Below are 22700 nucleotides of genomic sequence, written 5' to 3' on the forward strand. Positions count from 1 at the left end.
TTATGTCCATGGGCTCCAGTAATGAATAAACACCAGTTTGTGAACCCGTTTCTTATTTTTCCAGTGACGTCGGTACTATTTGGACTACTAGCTGTGATATGTGCAGCGTCGCTAGTAGCTGTGGCCGTGTGGAAGTACTTCAATCGCATCCCAGCACAGGACTTGATAAAGCCAGGCTACATGAGCGTGGAGGCGGCCACAAGCACCGTACAGAACCCGGCCTACGTGACGCCGATCTCTTCGTTCATCAACCCTACGTACCAAAAATGCTGATCTCGGTAAGTTATAAATAAATTATTCTTCTTCTTCTACTTATCCTTATGCCGCATTATATAGGATCGTCATAACATATTCTCTTATCATGCTGCATAAGGATTTAGCATACAACCAGTTTAGCAGACGACCTGACGTCAACCCTCCTTGGGATTATATCTCCAAATTTTAATGTCCAGTGTAATATAGCACACGGAGGGACTTTTATGTCTCCATGTATAGAGATGATATTAATCTTTATCCAAATAAATACGTTATTCATTACATATAATTATGTTCTTGTTTTATCAGTTGTTTTTCACGAAGCTGCACAAGCATTTCTGTTAGAGACTCTACTTTCTTTTTTAAACGATTTATTTGGACATAAAGAGCAGTACAGCGTAATCGTCGTCGTTTCGCGGTTTTTTGTAAATTGATAATTTGACGTTTTAGTTTACGCTTACATGGAGTATCATCTGTAGATGGCACCACTATATTTTTACCCGTTACTGGCATTACCAAAGTTTCAGTAGTACTTGTCGGCGTTAAGCCAGGGTTCTCACACATAAGTTCTTTTACAATGAAAATACAATACAATTCTATAAAACTTTAACATTACTTGTTTACAACAAAAAGCCACGCCTTAGTTATTCAGTGGTTCTTACACAATTAGCCATTTTGTGTTGGTTATAGCAACTACAACTTCTTTTATACAAACAAATGTAATAGCTGCGAAACAATTCACGAAATATAGCTTACAATATACAATACATATTTTAGTGATTTTTACATGACTGACATTTAATTTATTTTACATGAATTACTTTTAAATAACATTGTTATTATCCAGCCTAATCATAGATGGCGCCAACAACATCATTGCATAACAATTACAATACTTAATTAAATTATTAGTACTGTTAATTATAATATAAATTATTATTAATATTTGTGCTTTTAAACAATAATACAAACATTAAACATGTTCTGAACATTTTCACATCAAAACAGTGTCTGCTAATTATTAAATATGGTAGAATAACAATTTTGTTTCTAATAATAAATAAATATTAACATAGAATAAACTAAACTATATATTATTATGTTAATTATTGCCAATGGTGGCGTTTGCGCCCATATACTCATAGAAGGCACAACAATATCATGCGTAGATGGACTCGATAACGGTTCACTTATTGATTGCACCACAATTTTTTCTCTTCTAATTGATACCGCGGGTTTTTTTTTTTTTTTTTCTTTCATCCTAAAAAAAAGTTATATTTAGTGAGATTAAGTTTTAAATAAAGACAAATGACATTAAAAAACTGCAAGTATAGTAAGCGAAGCATAGAAAAGAATAGAAGATTTTACATTAGGCTTATGCCGAATGGTCGATGAAGAAGAAATAAGAAAGTAATTGACACACATATTATTTTTCTACAAAAAATGATGAAACGTTAGTTTTAAGAAATGTTAATATAATATGAAGGATTATATTCATATTATGTTATAAAGACCATTGTAATTGAATATGCAATTTGGAAAAGGGCCCATGTCGCATATTTTGTCAAATACGTTTTTTCATATACATGTAGCTTTGAGGCTTACCTACACCCATTTTATAATAATTCCAGTGATTTTCAATTGCTAATTAACACTAAAATATATATCAAAAGTTAATATTTTAAATTTTACACTGCTTTAGAAAATAATCAGTTTTTTTCATTTCCTGAACATTTTACATTTTCAGAGATGTGCCCTTTTCGAAATTGCATATTCAATTACACTTTGAGAAAATCGCGAATATGTAATTATTTGACTATACTATGTATGTATAATTAACGACCGAAAACACAAAATACTTGTTTAATCCCTTGAAAATCAGTATAATCTTACTTCAAGTTTTACCTCTGGTATTGCACCTTCAACCAGCATGCGCAGTCGACTTTTCGTTTCATAAAATGATGAAGCATTTAAATGTATGGAGCAGATAAAACTCCAGATATTGGGCTCCCAGTTCGGTCTTTTTATTGCTGTCACCCATTTATTTGCCAGCTCACGGTTTTTCGGAAATCTAAAATTTAAATAGATAATTATAGAACCGTAAGTATTTAAGTTTTCCGATTACGTATTACAATTCCAAACTTTTATTTTAGACATTGATCTTAAATACAATATATAAAGAAAGAAAAGAAATTAAAAATAAAGAAATAAATAAATCATGTTATTACATGATATTCGAGTACAACGTGGTACATCACTAGCTCCAATGCGGAGAAGGTCGGAAGTGGGGGGTGCGGGAACGCATGCTGCGTGAACCCACCCGCGCGCCTCCCGCAACACCCTTCTTCGCCCTGAGTAATTTTCTTAAAATCTGTTTTCCTATCAAAACACTACTTACCGATGAAAAGAAATATTATTGTTCTTTTTAGTTTGCTTCCGTGAATCATTCTTACAATTTGGTACTGTACATTTCACCATTATAACATTAAATTTAAATAAATATCGGCGGGAGAAACAACCAGCGCGTTCGACCCTTCGCGACTAATAGCGTCGCCCTTACGACTTCGATACTGTTCAAACCCGTGCTTACAATTCATACTCGCTAACGGGTGCTCTATAGCTTGTTTATTTATACTCTAAGGGTAGTCTCAAATTAAATATAAGTGGTTTTTTTTAAACCGATCGTGTAGGTAGGCGAACTTAGTAGCGTCATTCCGTAATTCCGTCGGGAACAAATCACACGTTACTAAAGGTATTGGAATGATAAAGTTTGACATTTAATCTGTGATATCTAAGCTCAATGATGCTTCTGTGGAGGGTAGAAGAAGTAAGAAGGACCATCTAGTATATTATGCAACAAGTTGAAAACGTGTCCACCTGTAAATGGCAAGCTATTATTGGAGGCTCATCGAAATAGTGCTAGTGTAGGAAATGGAAATTATATTATTACTAGCTTTTGCCCGCGACTTCGTCCTCGTGGAATAGTTCAAAAATAATGCTTTATTTTAGAACAAATTTAATTAGCATAAAAAACGTTATAGTGAGTCAACCTTAACATATAGACATGCGCAGACTTTTTTTTAGATCTTTTAAAGGGGAACAATTCTGTCATACATTATTTTTCGAAACTTTAACCGTTTCTACAGCGCACGCAACGGAAGCTCTCAAAAGGGAAAAAAAAACCCGATTTTGAAACATTCCTTATTGGTGCTCCGCTTGTATTGGTCTTAGCGTGATGTTATATAGCCTATAGCCTTCCTCAATAAATGGACTATCTAACACTGAAAGAATTTTTCAAATCGAACCAGTAGTTCCTGAGATTAGCACGTTCAAACAAACAAACTCTTCAGCTTTATAATATTAGTATAGATGAATATAGCCGTTTTAAATAGAGTCAAGTGTGTTGGGTTGATAAATTAAATATCTGTCGTGAGTTGTATAGTTAAAAAATATGCAGTATTTAAAATCAGGACGCGTTTCTTTCATTCTTAATTTAATATCCTACTTTGAGCTCAGTTTTTCAAATCTTTCCACTTGCTACTATGGCGTCAGCTTAATTGGCTTCTTTCAGCGAGCAAGCACTTTTTAATACACTGAGACGGTTCTCCTTACTTCTACCCACCACAGCTCCAAACGGAAGAATATAGTGATATCTAGAATACAGTCTATATTGCGGTAGGCAGCGGCTTGACTCTGCCCCTGGAATTGCTGAAGTCCATGGGCGACGGTAACCACTCACCATCAGGTGGACCGTATGCTCGTCTGCCTACAAGGGCAATAAAAAAAACTAAAAAAATAATAGCGATATCAGTAAAAAATATAATAAAGCCTTTACGAATCGAAAGAAATCAACAACAGGTAGTCAATTAGTTTTGCTGTACAACCTTGAACCGGCGTAGAAGTGGCCTGCAACAGCACGAAGCCTCTCACTAGTTACACCATATATAAACAGATTGTAACTAAAACGTATTTTATGTGTATTCAAGTAGAGTACAAGGTTTGTTTTCGTTGATAGGCAAACGGATTGATGATTCACTTGAGACATGAGTTGCAAGTTTCAATAGTAAGTGGGCGCTGCAGGCCTAAAGAAGGGAGGTAAGAAATCCAGAAAAAAAATGGGGGCGTTGTGTAGGGGCTTGGGAGGCGATTTGTAATTTCGTCTAGGAGGACTCTTAGACACCGATTGAGCTCACGCTATAGTGGTTTTTAAGTAGGATAAAAAAGGGGGGCGCTAAAAAATAATTTATTCTTAAAGTGGGCAGTAGACAAATTAAGTTTGGGAACCCCTGGTATAGAATAACGTCTGTTTCGTGAGTGGTAAAGTTACGTCGAAACAAGTATTGAATATAATATTAGCTACACAATTCAGTGTACATCAATGTAATTGACTTCAGCTTGTCGGATGTGGGAATCGAACCCGCGACCCTCGGCGCCATAGTCAGAGGTGCTAATAACTGCACCACCGAGTCAGGCGAAATGAAACTAATATCGAATAATCGAGTTGTCAAACCAGAAATTCAAGTTGTGACAAGTATGCATAAAAAATTGACAGTCTAGTTATAGATACTTACATATTACCTTTTGATTGTCATTTGATCTTGTAAGCGGTCACTGCACTCCTAAGTACCTTAATACCAAATTTATTAATTTAGCTTAGTATGGCATTACTAATATATTTATGTCGTAAAGCAGTACTGTTTTCTTATTCGAAGGGTGAGACTAACAACACAAGCGATAATTCGACCCTTACATTTCATGTTAAAATGTCTATGAGCATCGGTGATCACTTAAAACTAAGTCGAGGTACTTAGTACTGAGCTGATTCACCTATAGGTAATAAATTGTTTACCTAATTTGGGGCTCATATAACACTCGCAACGAACACAAACAAACATCCCGACGACGTACTCACACAATTAATATCAGCTCGACCAATACTTCTACAGTCTGATAAAGCGTCGTCGTTGCGATAATTTATACCACAGTATAAATCAATAAGCACTGCCACCAGCCACTGAATGTAGATAAGGAATTAATGTCACTTGCTTTAACTCAACGCTTTATTTATACAAACACTATGCTCGTTTGAATAAGGCAAGCGTGTAATTGGTTTGGTTATAAAAGCCGATTTTATCTTAGGGAATTTTATCTTAGATTCATTATAAATTGCGGATTGAACTAGAAAAAGTACTGTTGACGAAGATAATCGGAAATCTATATGTTAATACGTGAAGCAAAAACTTTGTATCCGTTTTTCCGAAAGCGGACGGAGGAGTATGAAATTTCCCACACTTATAGAGAATATAGAGCAGAAGTGCACAATGCTAATATTTTTTTTTAAATAAAGCATAAAAGATACATTAAATCAATAAAGAAAACATTACCATTGCTAATATGTATTGGACACACACACGCATGCATATTATTTATTTATTGTCAAACTTTTATTCTTGACGTCTGTGGTCAAATTGAGAATAGATTAAATATTGTTTGTCTTTATTAATATTTTTCTATAGTGTAGTCTTGGCGAAATTTGTGATTATAGAAGTATAGTAGTGTACAAACTTATAATTTCAATAAATTAGTCGAATTTCGACTACTACGGGACCACTAGTACTATAAATTGTATGAAGTCCTTGGTACAATAAAGTAGTAGAGTACAATAAACCTTAATCTACTCTACTCTACTCTAGGTGTAGGTTCCTTTTTTTATTAAAAAATTTATTCCATAAAAGCAGCTTCGAAATTTAAAAACGTAAATATGACGTAACAATTCAAAATTTAAATAAAGAACAGTGAGCACATAGGTGCATATTAAGAAAATTTCTCTACCACGTACATTACTGGCTGTGACGTAATCTTATACAGAAATTGTTTTATTGTCATTCGTAAAAAACCCTCTCCATCCCACATCTGAAACTTCAAGTTACAATTCTTCTGATTTACACATTTTTGTATTTAATTTCCTTTAACATAATTAGATGTGTGGTAAGATTAATATATTTAGTCAACTTTCTTGATCCTTCAATAAAATGTAATTTCTAAGAATTTTGTAGTCAATGAATTAAGACTAATTAACATCGAGCTATCAAGTCTGAAACCGTTGCAAGGGGTTTTGCGAGCCCGATCGGGTATGTACCGCTTTCTGTCTATTTCTGCCACGAAGCAGTCATTAGTTCTAGTTTTATGAACGTTATATTAATTGTGCAATACATTTATGGATTTGACGCCATATTTCACGGTGAGCAACGCGATGCCTACGTTGTTATGTTTTCGGGCACCGGTATCCGCTATTGTCATCTCCTAAAGAATCCGTAAGAGTCATATTACAACAACAACAAAAAAAAAACACCGAATTCCTCAAAACCTCTTTAACACACATCAACGTGAAAGGTATACAAGAGCTTTTTAAATATCTTTTTTGTGACCTCACTTAGAGAGTTCAGTGAACGTGGACGGTTTAAAACTTGACCTCTCACACACGTAGCGTCGAGTGTCGGGAACACGGTTCAAATGCGAGTAACCGATCTACAATTTGCTAAATATTCGCACCGAGAATTCATTTGATTCAATTGACGTCATCTATTTGTCTGAGAAGTACAACACAGATCTATTTGCGGAGCGACAATTCATAATAATATGCCGTTATATGGTATAATATTATTCAGAATATAAATCGAATAATCTAATACAAATATATAGATTTTTTTTTTATTGCTTAGATGGGTGGACGAGCTCACGCCCCACCTGATTTTAAGTGGTTACTGGAGCCCATAGACATCTACAACGTAAATGCCGCCACCCACCTTGAGACATGAGTTATAAGGTCTCACTTTTAACTAGAGCTCCCCCGCCCTTCAAACCTAAAAGCATTAATGCTTCACAGCAGAAATAGGCAGGGTGGTGGTAGCTACACGTGGAGGCTCACAAGTACCACTAGTAATTATGCATTTTTTTGGGGTTTCATTTTTATTCACTGTTTATTCCTTCAATGTGGAATCAATTCGTAAACATTTCTAAGAAAAATTTGTAACTTTGATTTTTACAGATTTCCAAATGTTGAATTAAATTCAAATTGGGCAGACTTCTCGCGGACTAATTCAACAATTTAATTATTGTTACGAGTAACACGTTTACGATTACGTTTTTTCGCTACTTCAGATTTACCTACGGTGATTTTATCGAATTTTTGTTCACATGCTGAGTCACACAGTTAGTCGAATTCTAACAAATGTTGGCTGCTCACGAAAAAATCTGGTCGAAAAGAAATTAAGCAAGTAAAACTCGACTCCTGAAGTCTGATTAAAGGCTTCATGTTTAACCCTAAACCACCTCATTCTGAAATTTTAAATCGTCTTGGCCTAAAGGATAACACGTCCGGTGAATTCCTGTTGAGAGATGCACCGGTGTTCGAATCTCAGGCGGATACCAATTTTTCTAATGAAATACGTACTCAACAAATGTTCACGATTGACTTCCACAGTGAAGGAATTCCACGTGTAATAAAAATCAAACCCGCAAAATTATAATTTGCGTAATCACTGGTGGTAGGACATCTTGTGAGTCCGCGCGGGTGGGTACCACCACACTGCCTATTTCTGCCGTGAGGCAGTAATGCGTTTCAGTTTGAAGGGTGGGGCAGCCGTTGTAACTATATTGAGACCTTAGAACTTATATCTCAAGGTGCGTGGCGCATTTACGTTGTAGATGTCTATGGGCTCCAGTAACCACTTAACACCAGGTGGATTGTGAGCTCGTCCACCCATCTAAGCAATAAAAAAAGAGATATTCTTTCGTCTCCAATGGCTTCAGGCTATGCTATAAAACAGCTGCACATCTCATCGATGAAATAACTAACATTCTGTATCTAGTTCAAAATAGCCATTCTAAAACTCGTCCAATCCATCTATAATGATCCATAACATATATGTATATGTGGTATAAAAGAACAAATTAAACTAAAACTAGAAACAGTCTTTAAGGTTCTGGATCATTCTATCAATAATGCTTTCATAACAACCATAGCCGGCGGTGCGATGCGAAATAACCTATCGCGTTTATACATATATGCGTTTAAAGTACCTACCGCACGATATTCCTTTTAGACGGATCGAGCTGCATTTGGATCATAACGTTTTGTGGTCACACTCTCAAATTGACTACATTTTCTTCTTAATGGTTTCGCTCCTGATAGAGCGGTCGATTGTTATTTAGCCTTGGAAGGGTGCGGATTTGATCTCTCCTTGCTCGAGGCCATTCTGCTGCACTCTTAAAATACCTCTGCTTATAAAAAAGTACGCTTGAAAAAGACGTTGTTAAAATTTACGACCCGCACTCAACAGATTCGAATTCCATTCACGACCCTTAAAACGTTTGTCCTATTTTTTCTTGCGGTACCCAATGAACGCGGTGTCGAGGTCACAGTCATCGTGGACTCTCGTGTCGTGTACACACTAATTTACGTTCCGTATTCACACGAGCGTGCGTATTAAACATTCTAAATAGGTGTTTCCCGTTATAAAATTAAAACAACAAAAAATCTACAATAACAACTATTCAGTCGTCGTTCGATCGATGACGTCATTCAAATGAATTAATATAAAAACTTGTTTGCATTAGAAGCATTGGAAAAGGTACTAATTGTGTTTCGTCTTCACGGGCATTACAAAAAATCAGTGCTGCGCGAAATATTAATTCTGAATATCGATAACGATGATTCGCTAGTACCGTAATTTTATGAACGATACACGAGAAAACAATGTAACTTACAAGTTCTCGTAACAAAGGAAGACGCGGCCCACACATATAATAGTGACAATATACAGTACTTACCGCGCAATGAATAAACAAGTAAACTCAAATCGTGATATAAGATAAATTGAATACTAGTCGGATCGCTAATCATCCACGACCATGGCCACAGAAAATAGCTAGGCGAGCAGCGAACCGCTGTCAGACCAGACTTGAAAAATGTAGATTATAGCGTTTCAAATGTTAAAAATGACGGCATAAATATTGTTTGACAGCTCTCACCGCCGATGACAGCTTAGCTGTGATTAAAGTGATTATGTTATTGAAAACTGAACACTAAGAATAGGCCATTTAAAAACTGAGAATTTACTTTGTGGATTTCTATGGCCTCCGTTTACCGCTTAACACTAGGTGCGCCGTCTAATTCAAAATCAAATTTAAAAGCAGAGTAAAGTTTTAAGTTGAACGAATTTTCGGTTTCGTTAGCATTTTGGTTTTTTTTTCCTACCCAAGCTGAGAGCCTCGAGAGGCTATTTCAGCGTAACCTTAACTAGTAGGTGCGCTCACGGGGATCAAACCTGACGAGGCTGCTAACACGAACCCTAGCAAGAGCCGTGCTTCGCAGAATCTACCACTGGATCGGAAACGCGACCCAGTGAGGAGATCCGGCGAGAAACTCAGTGGGCTGTGTCTAATTACTCGTCGAGCCCTTCGTCGCAAGCGACGGGTTCGACGAGAACGATGATCGGTTTTGGTACTAATCAAGGTTAGTAGCACAATAGAACATCTCTCACCCTAATTCCACAAATTATTCGAAATGAACGTAAATTTAACAAATTTCGTAAAAACTAATCTATCGAGTGAGGTCAAATCATGTGCAACTCTGAAAATTACGATGCCTCGTATTTCCTATAATATTTTATTATTGAAGTCGATTAGCATATTCCTCGTCTATTCTTTTGATAAACGCAAGATTAATCTTTGAAGATACTCACGTTTAAATGCTACATACATTAAAAATCAATTTCTGCTCGGTGAAAAAATTCCATTAGCGATACGAGAACTTGTTTGAAGACTTATGAAATGTTATTTATATGTCAGACATTAATCGATCTTAACAAATCGTTGTTAATTTCTTTCTCCGCATAGATCGATGTGGTGTAAATTTGTAGACATAATAGGTGTAGATAAACATAGCTTTTTATTTTCGCTTCAAAACTCAAATAATAATCTATATATGTAAAAATGAATTGCTGTTCGTTAGTCTTGATAAAACTCGAGAACGGCTGGACCGATTTGGCTAATTTTCGTCTTAAATTATTTGTGAAAGTCCAGAGAAGGTTTAAAAGGTAGATAAATATGAAAATGCTCGGACTTAAATAAAAATAACAATTTTGTTTTTCCTTTGATGTGTCCCCCCCGTAGGACAGATTCCTTTTGTTTGTTTTAAGATATATTTTTTTTTATTGCTTAGATGGGTGGACGAGCTCACAGCCCACCTGGTGTTAAGTGGTTACTGGAGCCCATAGACATCCACAACGTAAATGCGCCACCCACCTTGAGATACAAGTTCTAAGGTCTCAAGTATAGTTACAACGGCTGCCCCACCCTTCAAACCGAAACGCATTACTGCTTCACGGCAGAAATAGGCAGGGTGGTGGTACCCACCCGCGCGGACTCACAAGAGGTCCTACCACCAGTAATTACGCAAATTATACTTTTGCGGGTTTCATTTTTATTACACGATGTTATTCCTTCACCGTGGAAGTCAATCGTGAACATTTGTTGAGTACGTATTTCATTAGAAAAATTGGTACCCGCCTGCGGGATTCGAACACCGGTGCATCGCTTCAACACGAATGCACCGGACGTCTTATCCGTTAGGCCACGACGACCACATTAGGCCACGACGACCACATTTATTTATTATATGCAAAAGTTTAGGTCTTTTATGTATCGGCTAAGACACTATGAAGTCTGCCGGGTCAGCTAGTACGTAATAATATTACGTATACAAATCGTTAAACTTTAAAATACTTTGCCATGCCCGAGTCTCTCAACATAATATATGTAAATTTTAATTCATAATTTTATTCTGCGAAAAGGATTTAATATAAACATTTCCAATCTGAGTAAATACCCAAAAGCCGATCGAAACATTAATGATCTAAAGTTCAATATATTGTTTTCTATGACAAGAATCGCGGTCGGAAATCCCATTAGATTGTTTACAAACATCGCGTTTTTAACCAAAATTTATTTATCCTTTTCTCATTCGTTACGATCCATTTAAAAAATTTACATTAATGTATAATTGAATTCGTTAGTTATGTTTAATTACTCGCTCTCCCGGTTCTGTTCGAATGGTAAGACGTAAAGGAGTCCTTTAATGAGTAGGTTCGGCAGTCACTCCCACTCTCTCTCTCTCTCTCAGCGCGGAAAGGAGACACAGCCCCTGCACAAAAGAAACTCATTTTACATTAATCGCTCTAAGCATAAAGAGTGCCATTTGCGGTCCAACTCTCCAAACTATTCGTCCCTACATTGCGCCAGTCTAGGTCATACATTTCCAACACTTTGGATGATCCGTCCCTCCATTTCTTCAGTCTCTTCTTTTCTTTCTTATCTGGCTGATTTCTTCATATTTTTATACAGTGGATGCTAATACATAAACGTATGCGACCATTTTCCACCTCGTGGACGGGTCATTTACTTTTGGGTCAGAGAACCTGTTTGACCACACCTTTTCATTACAACACATTAAAGATCAGCTGCTGATACTTTACATCAACTATTTCAAGAGCACAACGTTTGACAGCTGCATCGAGAGAGGTTTTGGGTAATTGAGTTTGTTAACCCTCGTTTTGAGGCTTCATGAATTATGAAACACGAAAACATTTAGTATTCATGCTTGACCGAAATTATGGAATCGGATTTTACGGAATTAATGAGGCTACAGTACCCAAACGTCTTCTGGAAGATCAGAGGGCCGGAGAAATAGTGGCAGGCCCAAGCTCAGATGGTTGGACGGCGTCGAACAGGACATTAAAAACTTAGAGGTGATATATCTGAGAAGGAAAGCCACGAATCGATCGGACCGGAGAGACTTAAATAAGACTAAGGTTCAACCGCGGCTATATTGCCTCCGACGATAATGAGGATAATATTATATACACATATTATAGTTAAATAATATTATACCTTTTTATACTTGTGACGGATGGCTAGGCTTATGGCCCACCCGGTGAAAAGTGTTTACCGAAACCTCTTCACTTCGTGACTATGTGCATGACTGCTTTGCGGCATAAATAGGATGGATGATAATACCAAATTGTCGGCGCTTACAATACATCTTACGTAAATAATTTTAATGATCCGTATCAGACTGCAACCTGCGTTTGTTTACTATATCAATAATACAACATTATCAAATGATGACGAAAGCTGCCCTGTGAATAGTGTATCGGGCAAAAGACACGAGTCAGTTTATGCACGATCGGAGAATGCCCTATTTTTCTGCAAATAATATATTATGATTCATACATTAAATAAAATACAGTGTAATCCACCAGTATCTTAGTTCAACATAACTATTCAATAATATTAATAATTCAATAATACAAAAATTATTAATAATAGATAGGTAACTCATTTACAGAACAAAAACATGTTTTTTTTTCGAAAATCCCAATTCAGCATAAGTTAATCAAACATTTAAATTAATAGTCTTTATTGTTATAGTGTCTAAGCTGATTTTCCTTTTTCCTCCGATGAATGGATTTTACACAAACTAATCCAATTACGAAACGGTTAATTACTGTCGGCTTAAAGAAAAACAAGTCATTGTTTCCTTATTAAAATGTTTTTGACCACAACGGCGCGAATATTTGTGGCTGTACAGTTGAAATACACTTTATAGAATTGGTTAATTACCGCTTTTGCATATCTACACTGACTGACAACACAAACAATCACGAATGTCAACGTTCTCAAGAGTAATAGGTAGATAGTAATAGATTCGAAATAAGGGCAGCGGCTTGGCTCTGTCCCTGGCATTGCTGCAGTCCATGGGCGACGGTAACCACTCACCATCAGGTGGGCCGTATGCTCGTCTGCCTACAGGGCAACAAAAAAAAACTACGGGACTCTTCGCGTTCACGTTCCACGTTTTGTAGGTACTTTTTAATATTAATGATTTTTATTCCGTTTTTACAAGTCTTAATAGATACTAGTGGTCCCGCAGTAGTCGAAATTCGACTGTAATTAATTAGAATTGTAAGTTTGTACACTATTATGATTGTATTCTATACTTCTATAATCACAAATTTCGCCAAGACTACACTATAAAAAAATATTAATAAAGACAAACAATATTTAATCTATTCTCAATTTGACCACAGACGTCAAGAACAAAAGTTTGACAATAAATAGTATGCATGCGTGTGTGCGTCATATATGGTATGTAGTGTGTGTAATGTTTTCTTTATTGATTTAATGTATCTTTTACGCATTATTTTAAAAAAATATTAGCATTGTGCACTTCTTCTCTATTCTCTATAAGTGTACAAAATTTCATACTCCTCCGTCAGCGCAATTTTCGTAAAAAGGGATACAAAGTTTTTGCTGTACGTATTAATATATAGATAATTTAAACTATTATTACGAGATAAGAGTAGTCCGTGAACTACGATAACTGTAAAGTATTCGGAACGTTGGAAATAACATAATGACAATAAAAAATGCCACATTTAACGTTTTACGATTTAACACGTTAACGGCCGCGTAGGTCACCGGTGCCCTACGTGGCGCACTAAAATAATTATGAAGATTTCTCTCTTCGATCTTCTTACTAAGGCGCCGGAATATCTAATAGACTCTAGGAAAGACGAATCCGAACATACTAAGAAAAATATATTAAAAACACAAGAAGGCAAAGGGGATTGCCCACTCTCCATAGTGTGCTAGGCCCAAAATGGACATCAAATATTACTATAAAAATGGACTGATTCAAATTCTTAAATGTATTAGATATCTAAAAAATATATTGAAATTGACGCCACTATTATAAAAAATATAATAAAAATAAAAAACTCGTTTTGAGGTTAATTTTCTATATAAATACCTCAAGAACTTTTCTTTTTTTAATGTTTAAGATGTTCCTAATTTATTTTTATCCAATAGGGTATAAAAACACACTTAATTCTTTAAATATCTATATTTTCTTCATCTTCATACACAATTAGTATCATCTAAAAATAGCAAAAGAGAGCATATACACGGTTTTAAATCTCGGTCAGGGTAAAACCACAATTCACACAATGTTTTTTAGTCGTAGTATGAAACGTTATTGATAAAAGTAAAATATATCGAAGAAAAATCAAAACACATCCATTTTGTACGCAAGCACAACACCACAAGCAGCAAGCGAAGTGTCAGTCAGTCAGATTAAATTCAGTGTTGTCAGTATAAAGAAAAATAATTACATGAAATTCATATATCGATTTTTTTTTTAAATAACCGATAATTGATTTATATCTTAATCTTTTTTTTACGAGTACACATTATTTTTTATGTTTTTGTTTTAGTTGTACATATTTAAATAACAATACTAGTAAAGTTTTTTTTATTGCTTAGATGGGTGGGCGAGCTCACAGCCACCCTGGTGTTACTAAGTGGTTACTCGAGCCCACATACATCTACAACGTAAATGCGCCACCCACCTTGAGATATAAGTTCTAAGTTCTCAAGTATAGTTACAAGTTAAAGTCCAATGGGTATGTCTTCGATGTTATTTTATGTGCATAAAATCCATTAAAATCGTTTGATTAATGATAATACTTAAAATGATTTATTTATATGTTTTATTTATATACTCAAAATATTTACTTCATACGTAAAAGGTTTTAAAGCTGGCAATATTTTTCCCGCAAAAATAAAAATCCTTGTTTTTTCAATAGAGTTACTTTTTTTAAACTACTTATTGTAAACGATAGTGGCGCTTATTTGCAAGAAAGTAAATGCATATTTATTTATGACAAAATTAATGCACTAAGTATTTTTTCTATAATCTATTGTCCGCTTTGGGCCGAAAATGGGCCATCCCCTTTAGGTAATCCAGGCGCTTAGTAACAGAAATCGACGTAATTACTTCAGTGCGCCGCGTAGGGCACCGGTGACCTACACGGCAGTCAAAGGGTTAATTATTAATGCCTTACAGAAAATACAATAAATCACAACAAGAAATTAAAGTTTGCAAAAATTGTGACTTAGGTTTTCAACCCTACCCTCCCGCTTGCCTTCCAAGCGACAAAATTACACCATATTTATTAATAAAACATAAATTATGAGTAACCGATTTAGCAGAACCAGGAAAATGAGGTTCCGCTTCAATCAGGACAAGACATTCCTAGAATTGGAAACCAATAATTTAATCTCTCACGTAGTTTAAAACAAATTTGCGGTAATTTTCGTCGCTGCTTATAAATATCAAAAAATAAATAAAAGCAATTGTAATTTAAAAAAATAATACTGCCTGTACTGTTCCGAGTGACAAACACATTGTATGCTACCTGGCACGATATACGCTAATGTCTAAGTAATGGATTCCGTAAATGTAAATAAGTACATTTGTACATATATTTACATAAACACTGACTCATCAATAAACGATTGTACCTAAACGGTATTTGTTTTTGTAATGTGTGTGTGTGTGTGTGCGTGTGTGTGTGTGTGTGTGTGTGCGTGACGTAAATTTTAATGGCTTCAAGCCTTTATAGAATTGTGTCCTCACGTGCATATGTGTGTATCAAAAGCTTCAAATATTATATATTAAATATCTTATAGTTTAGAAGGACACTAATTCTATAGGTGAGCCGCGGTGGTGGGGAGTGTTCTGAACAAGTGAAGGTTCGTTTTTACCACTATGCTAGTAGCCACTTCGGCTGCGAAGGAACCTTGAAGCCGTGTATCAAAGCAATGGAAAATTGAACCTTATGTCTGATGCCCAACGGCTGATGTAGTTACTATGCACCATTAAATGAACCGTGAGCTCGTCTAACAAACTTAGTCAATATAGAACTTACATACACAGGAAGAAAGACGTATACATTTATATGTAGAAACCACTTTTCATTCTTTAAAACCGGTTAGATATCAATGCATTTTGTAATAAGATACATGGAACATTTTAGCATGAATAAACAAATTGACCAACATACGTCTTGTGAACCAATCGTGCCCTCAAAATATGAAGCGGAATCATTAGCAATTCTAATTAGCAATGAGACCATCGGCCCTTGTTAACGGTAATTGAATGATGTATCTGTTCACGTTTTAGTCAATTTTGATCATTAACTATCTACTGTAAAAGTTTGCAAAGAAACAAAACAAAACAGCCTTGTGTTTATAAAGAAAATAAGGGTTTTGTTATACATTTGGTATATAAAAACATGTCAAACGCAATCAACAATTTCTTGTATATCATCTTAGAAATTGTTAACAGGCAAAGAGCCATTGCTAAGTTGTCGTATTGTATTCCAAGGTATCGTATCTTAGTTTAAATCTCAAAGTCATATGAAAAGTATGCGTACGTTAAATGTATATAAAATTACATTTTTTTTTTTGAGCATTTGATAATTCCATATTTCATTAGAAAAATTGGTACCCACCTGCGGGATTCGAACAGCGTTGCATCGCTAGGTACGAATGCACCGGACGTCTTATCCTTTAGGCCAAGACGATTTGTGTATACGAGTGTTTGATAGTTTTTTATTGCTTTAGATGGATGGACGAGCTAACGGCCCTATCTGGTGTTAAGTGGTTACCGGAACTCATAGACGTCAGCAAGTAATAACCTAGAGCGGCTCGTCCTTTAGGCCTATTTATTTATTGAATAGCAATAGCACAAGCTGAAACAGCCTTCATCAATGAGCTAAATAATCTAAAAACGATGAATCGTCACAACAATAAATTCGCCACATAAAAAAATATGTACAATTAAAAAAAAAGGCGATGACATGTTCGATCGCACTCCGCTTTCATCTCCGATGCTAATAAACGGGCAAACAAAGAAACGCTATATATTATCAAGACTCATTACAGTGTTCATAAGCTTTCGTTCTGGGAACTCGACGGGCAAGATAGCGTTCCCCCGCCGGCTTTCCAAACTAAATGTTTTGAGAACACAGACACTTCTAACCGATGCACCAAATATGTTTTGATAGCAACGAGGTCGATTTACGGAGCTAATCACAGGCAAAGAAAAGAGAAAAAAAAAACAGATGCCGTACCGTAAATATCTTATCGTACTAGGAGACTTTTAACATCAGATAAATTGAATTGGATGCAGGAGCTAGTCACCGTCCTTGCGGGATCCACCCGATCCACTCTCAGTACTGTTGAACTTTATTGGTAGCAGCAACTTTTCTTTTATTGCTTACATGTATGGACGAGCTCACAGCCAACCTGGTGTGAAGCGGTTACTGGAGCCCATAGACATCTACGACGTAAACGCGCCACCCACCTTGAGATATAAGTTCTAACGTCTCAAGTATAGTTACAACGGCTGCCCCACCCTTCAAACCGAAACGCATTACTGCTTCACGGCAGAAATAGGCAGGGTGGTGGTACCTACCCGCGCGGACTCACAAGAGGTCCTACCACCAGTAAAAAGTAATGCACTGGTCCACGAACTCGCCGAAGAGTTAGAAGACCTAAGCGCATAGCATCAGCCCGTTAATTTCTCGCCTGATCTTCTCAGAGGGTCTCGATTCGAATCCGATGGCGTGCCCTCGTAAAGCAACTGTCCTTAAGCTGTTAAGCCTTCTGCAGAGTGCTCGGGCAGCTGTTAACATTGCACTCCTGACTGAGCCAAGAGTTCGTCCATTTCTCCCAGCGAAACGGCAGAATCTTGCACAAGCCATAATCATAAATTTAAAAAAATAGGTCAAGACCTATAATACAATGTTCTCGAACAAATTCGAATTTAATTAGATTGTTTTTTGTAAAGCATTTCAATAACATACACAACTGAAGATCTTAAAATCAACGAACAGAATTTATAAATCGTCACAATAATTATTTAACCCAACAGATATTTATTTATGACATAATTTACAGTTTTATTGATTGTTTACTTTGTAATAGTTTGTCTATGGTGGCGTTGTTGTCCATTAAATTTATGAAAGCCGGTCATTTAAGCGTGCACTGGCCACTTGATACGATAAAAGGTCGGGACCCTGAATACAGGATGTCTCCTGCATAATGGACTCGTTTGTCTCTACTCGTATTTCATAAACGATTACATTAAAATTGTTAGGATATAAATGTAGATATTTTTTTTTATGCTTGTCGTAAAATTTTGTAATGGAATATACCATAAATCATAATCATTCATAATCGGAATAACTAGTTTGTTATAATACGAGAACATTTTAAATATGTTTTTTAAAGAAACATTACCCATGTATTTAATATATTCGTTGGTACATTCTATAACAACATGATAATTTAATTATCAACCAATTAAACAAATACAGTTTAATTTAAGATATTACATATAAACTACAAGCTCATTTAAAACTAAATTAATTTATTAAATAGAACAATCCACATATGGATATCCACGAGCTGTTCTTATCAGTGAGTTCTAATAACGCTAATGTGTTTGTCATAACGCTTAGAAGCGCGCCCCACAGTTCACTGATGTTCGGTGGTCAATGTTTGTGAAGACTAACCGGATTGAGTCACATTCTGCGTCATAGATAATGACTCACAAGGTACGCGCTCTCTCACATTAAAAACTTTATTTCCCCATAGGTGCTGCCGGCTATTGAATCATCGAGATCCTGATGGTCTGGTCCGTGTGAAGCGCACGTACGGACCACGCGTCCATTCCACGACACTGCCTGTGATCCACTCCGATGTGAAAAAGAAATTCGCGACGAAGAACAAATGAAGTATAATCTAATTATTATTATTATTTACGTAGCTTAGTTTTGTATAGTAGTGTGTAGCGCATATTTTAATGCCTCTGTGATATTTAAGATGATTGGCGGTCGTGTGTGTGAGTCAGCGTACCTACAAGTTTTCTTCGGTTCGTAATCTAATGGTAAACACGGCCTTTACGTTGGTCGATATGTTTACGCAATTTATGTAATAACGACACTCATACGCCCGTAGTAATGTAAGCAAAGATTAAACAATCATAACAGTCATCGGTCGGCTGAAATCGATCTAGAAATCATTAAATTGGACCGTTTATTTTGAAAGTGGTGTAAGTCAATTTTTGAGAAAAATGAGCTATCACGTAATTCATGCTTAATTTAATGTATTTTTTTTTATATATAACTAGTCCGTGTTTAATTTCTTAAAAAAATCCCATGTTTTGTACAACTTAAAATCGGTCGGTAAATGAAATTGCATATAATCGATTATGAAAGTGGTGTAAGTCCAATTGACAGAGGTAGGTGGCACAGCCAGACCTCATATGATTTGCCTGTATTTTTAAATCAACAAATATAGTAACCTTTAATTTTCTCGAAACGAAAGAAAATTGACTTACACCACTTTCAAAATAAACGGTCCAATTAACACCAAACAATTTATCGTTCGCTAACTTGGTACAATTTTAAATCGTATCGAATCATAAGCAGGTGCTTAAACAGAAAGGAATGTAAAAAACCGAACTGGTTGATCGCGGATGAGAAGTACCTTTGCAATGATTACGATGTATGTAATTTATGTTTGTGGGCGTTACGGAGCCGTGGGTAGATTCATTCTGCCGACCACGCTCGGTGACTAACGGTTTCCCTTTGACACGGAACGAATCAAATATTGTAATATTCAACGATGATCGCCACTTTTATTTTTATTTATTGTGTTTGTTTGTTTGTTAGTGTTAAGACAACGTTCAAATGAACGATAGCCCTGATCTGTTCCTAAAAGGATTAAGTGAAAAATGTTGATTTAAAAAAAAAAAGAACCAATATTGCCTATTTACCTGTTGTTTGAATGTTACTTGCTCAACTTCCATCATTTATAATAGTAGGAAAATTATTGCATTTATTTATAATGTCGCGTCATCAGCAACTGTTCAATGTTTCCATTAACTACATAACCCTTGGTGCAAATTGGCGTTAATACGTTTCTTTTGATATGGCAAAAGGTTTTTTTGCCGATGCCATAATTACCAACTGCTCATTTTATAGGTTAAGTATGTTATGTTCCAACAATGCTTAGGAAACAGCTACAAATTACATATAAGATACAACTAAACGGTTGCTTGCGTTCTATAAATACTTTACGTATAATAATAATACTATTAATACACAGCGAAGTCCATGCTCTCTTGAATTGTACTAATTGAAATTGTTAATACAAAGAAATCGAAGCTGTAAAACTGTTTTCGTAATATCGGTTATTGAATTGAAAACTTACAAATTGAACGATTTAATCACAATTCTATCGACATCCACAAAATCACAAAAAAAAAACAGTATTTTGTGAAACATAGCGTCAATATTTTGATAAGTTTTATTTATACGTTTTATCATTTATTATACATATTTAAGATAATTAATTTTAGGTTGTAAAATATCATTCTTTTGAACTCAAAGTTTGATTACCTACTTTTAGTATTACTTCACATTCACACACAATACTGAGTAAAACATAGGCTATGTACTTCCCTTAGCGTATTATTTTATTTTTAATTTAGTATAGACGTATTACAATTTAATTGTATTCTGATTTACAGATCTTAATTTATTAGTTAATAAAAACTATTAACATCACATTACGGTATAAATAATAACCGCTCGTTAAATTTAACAATGATTGATTAGTTGATTTTTCTATATATTTCTTGCGATTTTCTAACTTGAACTGTCTAATTGTTAATTTAATAAATACGTGTAGATACAAAGAAAATTCGAATGAATGTGTTCAAAATGTCTTTCAAGTAATATAACATGAAAATGTATGTAAAAGAACAAATTTGTCAGAAGTATAGGCCCTTCCAATTATATGGCGCCTTTTCCACTTTTTTTTACAATAAATATTCCGTCTAAAACTTGACAGTGGTTTGCCCGAGTTATTTTATATTATATATAAAGATATTTATCATTGAATTTATGGACATGGACTCGATCATAACCGAATATATTCACGTATATTCGATTCTGTAAATTCAACTTACACAAAAACAATTACTGGCAATCTTGCAGCGAATTTGTAAGCAATTCCAAAGAGTATATTAATAACGTAAATCGATTAATTTCCGTACCGTACTAATTTTGACCTTACCTGCGACCAAAAACCTGATCACGAAGGCTCCGGATTTCGGACTGCAACACCCAGTATGACGATGTAAAGATCTCTTTGTTAGGAAACAACGTCCGTGGATTGCAATCAGAATATCGATGTAAATCTATACCAATTGTTATAATGATCTGCTTATTGTAATTATTAAGAGAATTTTGTATTTTTTGTAAATTTGTAACATGTATAGTAGTTAGCTAGTCAATAAAAAATGTAAAGTATACGTAAATAGTTTTTATTGAAACCCAAAACAAACGAATTTAAAAACCAATCTCCACGATATAGATTTTATTTATTTATTGCTTAGATGGTTGGACGAGCTCACAGCCCACCTGGTGTCAGGTTACTGGAGCCCATAGACATCTACGACGTAAATGCGCCACCCACCTGGAGATATAAGTTCTAAGGTCTCAAGTATAGTTACAACGGCTGCCTCACCCTTTAAACCGATACCTATCTTCAGTACTTTAATTTATACGTTCATAAAATGTAACGCATAAATTTTATCAGAATCGTCCCAAAACAAGATCTGTGACCATGGACTCACTGAGAGACGCAGTTAGTTATCGCCCCGGACTGCAGAGTCAAGGGTTCGATACCCAAATCGCAAGCCTCTTCATATTTTCCCTAAATTCACGGTTTGCTGCTATCGGCGCTCTTTGAACAAGGAGCGCGGCAGATCGCGAGCTGCTTATTACTGCCGCCTTTTTGAATGGCAGAACAAACTTTATACAAACGAAAATTCGGCCTCATATCTCAAACTAGGTGGCGGCGTTTACGCTGTTATGTATATAAACTTACCAACACCAGGTAGTGTGAATTTTGTTTATGACAAACAAAACATTAACGTACCTCATCTCCAACTTCACAATGAGATTGAAGTGGTCCCTGCACTATAAAGGCTGTATCAATTTCGTCACTGCAGTTCTGAAGCACTGACAGAAACAATAACCATTGAATACCTATGTACTGATTTTCATTTTCGTATTACTTATTTATAATGTTCAGCAAAAGGCAATAGGCAGCGGCTGGGCACTACCAGGCAGCGTCCCTAGCATTGCTGACGTCTATGAGCGACAGTTACCATTAATAAGGGTCCGTTTACACAGGCTGGCGCGAAGAGCATCGGCCCGCTTTTTTCTTATCACACAGACCGGATCGTATGTTTGGAATTGGCCGGAGCGAAGTAGCCAACTATTTCACACAGACCGGCTGGAAGAGATCTGAAATCAGACGCGCTCGCAATCGGAGCCGATCGGCTACGCGAGCGAGAAAGAGCGCGCAATATTAGTCGGTCGGTTCCTCATACTATTTCACACGCAGCGCGTTCAAGCATTCTTAATGACAAAAATTGCACATGCAAAAATAAACTTTAC

General features: G+C 35.7%; 1 protein-coding gene across 1 annotated transcript in view; it reads left to right on the forward strand.

The window, feature by feature from the left end:
* LOC114247190 (uncharacterized) overlaps window positions 1–21547 on the forward strand; it is a 57634-nt gene extending 36087 nt beyond the window's left edge. Inside the window, exons 8-9 of the mRNA XM_028180077.2 lie at window positions 65–278; window positions 18823–21547. Of these exons, the coding sequence (XP_028035878.2) occupies window positions 65–273 (209 nt within the window). The 3' untranslated portion in view covers window positions 274–278; window positions 18823–21547. The remainder of the gene's footprint in view (window positions 1–64; window positions 279–18822) is intronic.
* The last annotated feature ends 1153 nt before the right edge of the window (window positions 21548–22700 follow it).

This window comes from Bombyx mandarina, chromosome 04, assembly GCF_030267445.1.
Source record: "Bombyx mandarina strain Sakado chromosome 04, ASM3026744v2".
Classification (NCBI taxonomy): domain Eukaryota; kingdom Metazoa; phylum Arthropoda; class Insecta; order Lepidoptera; family Bombycidae; genus Bombyx; species Bombyx mandarina.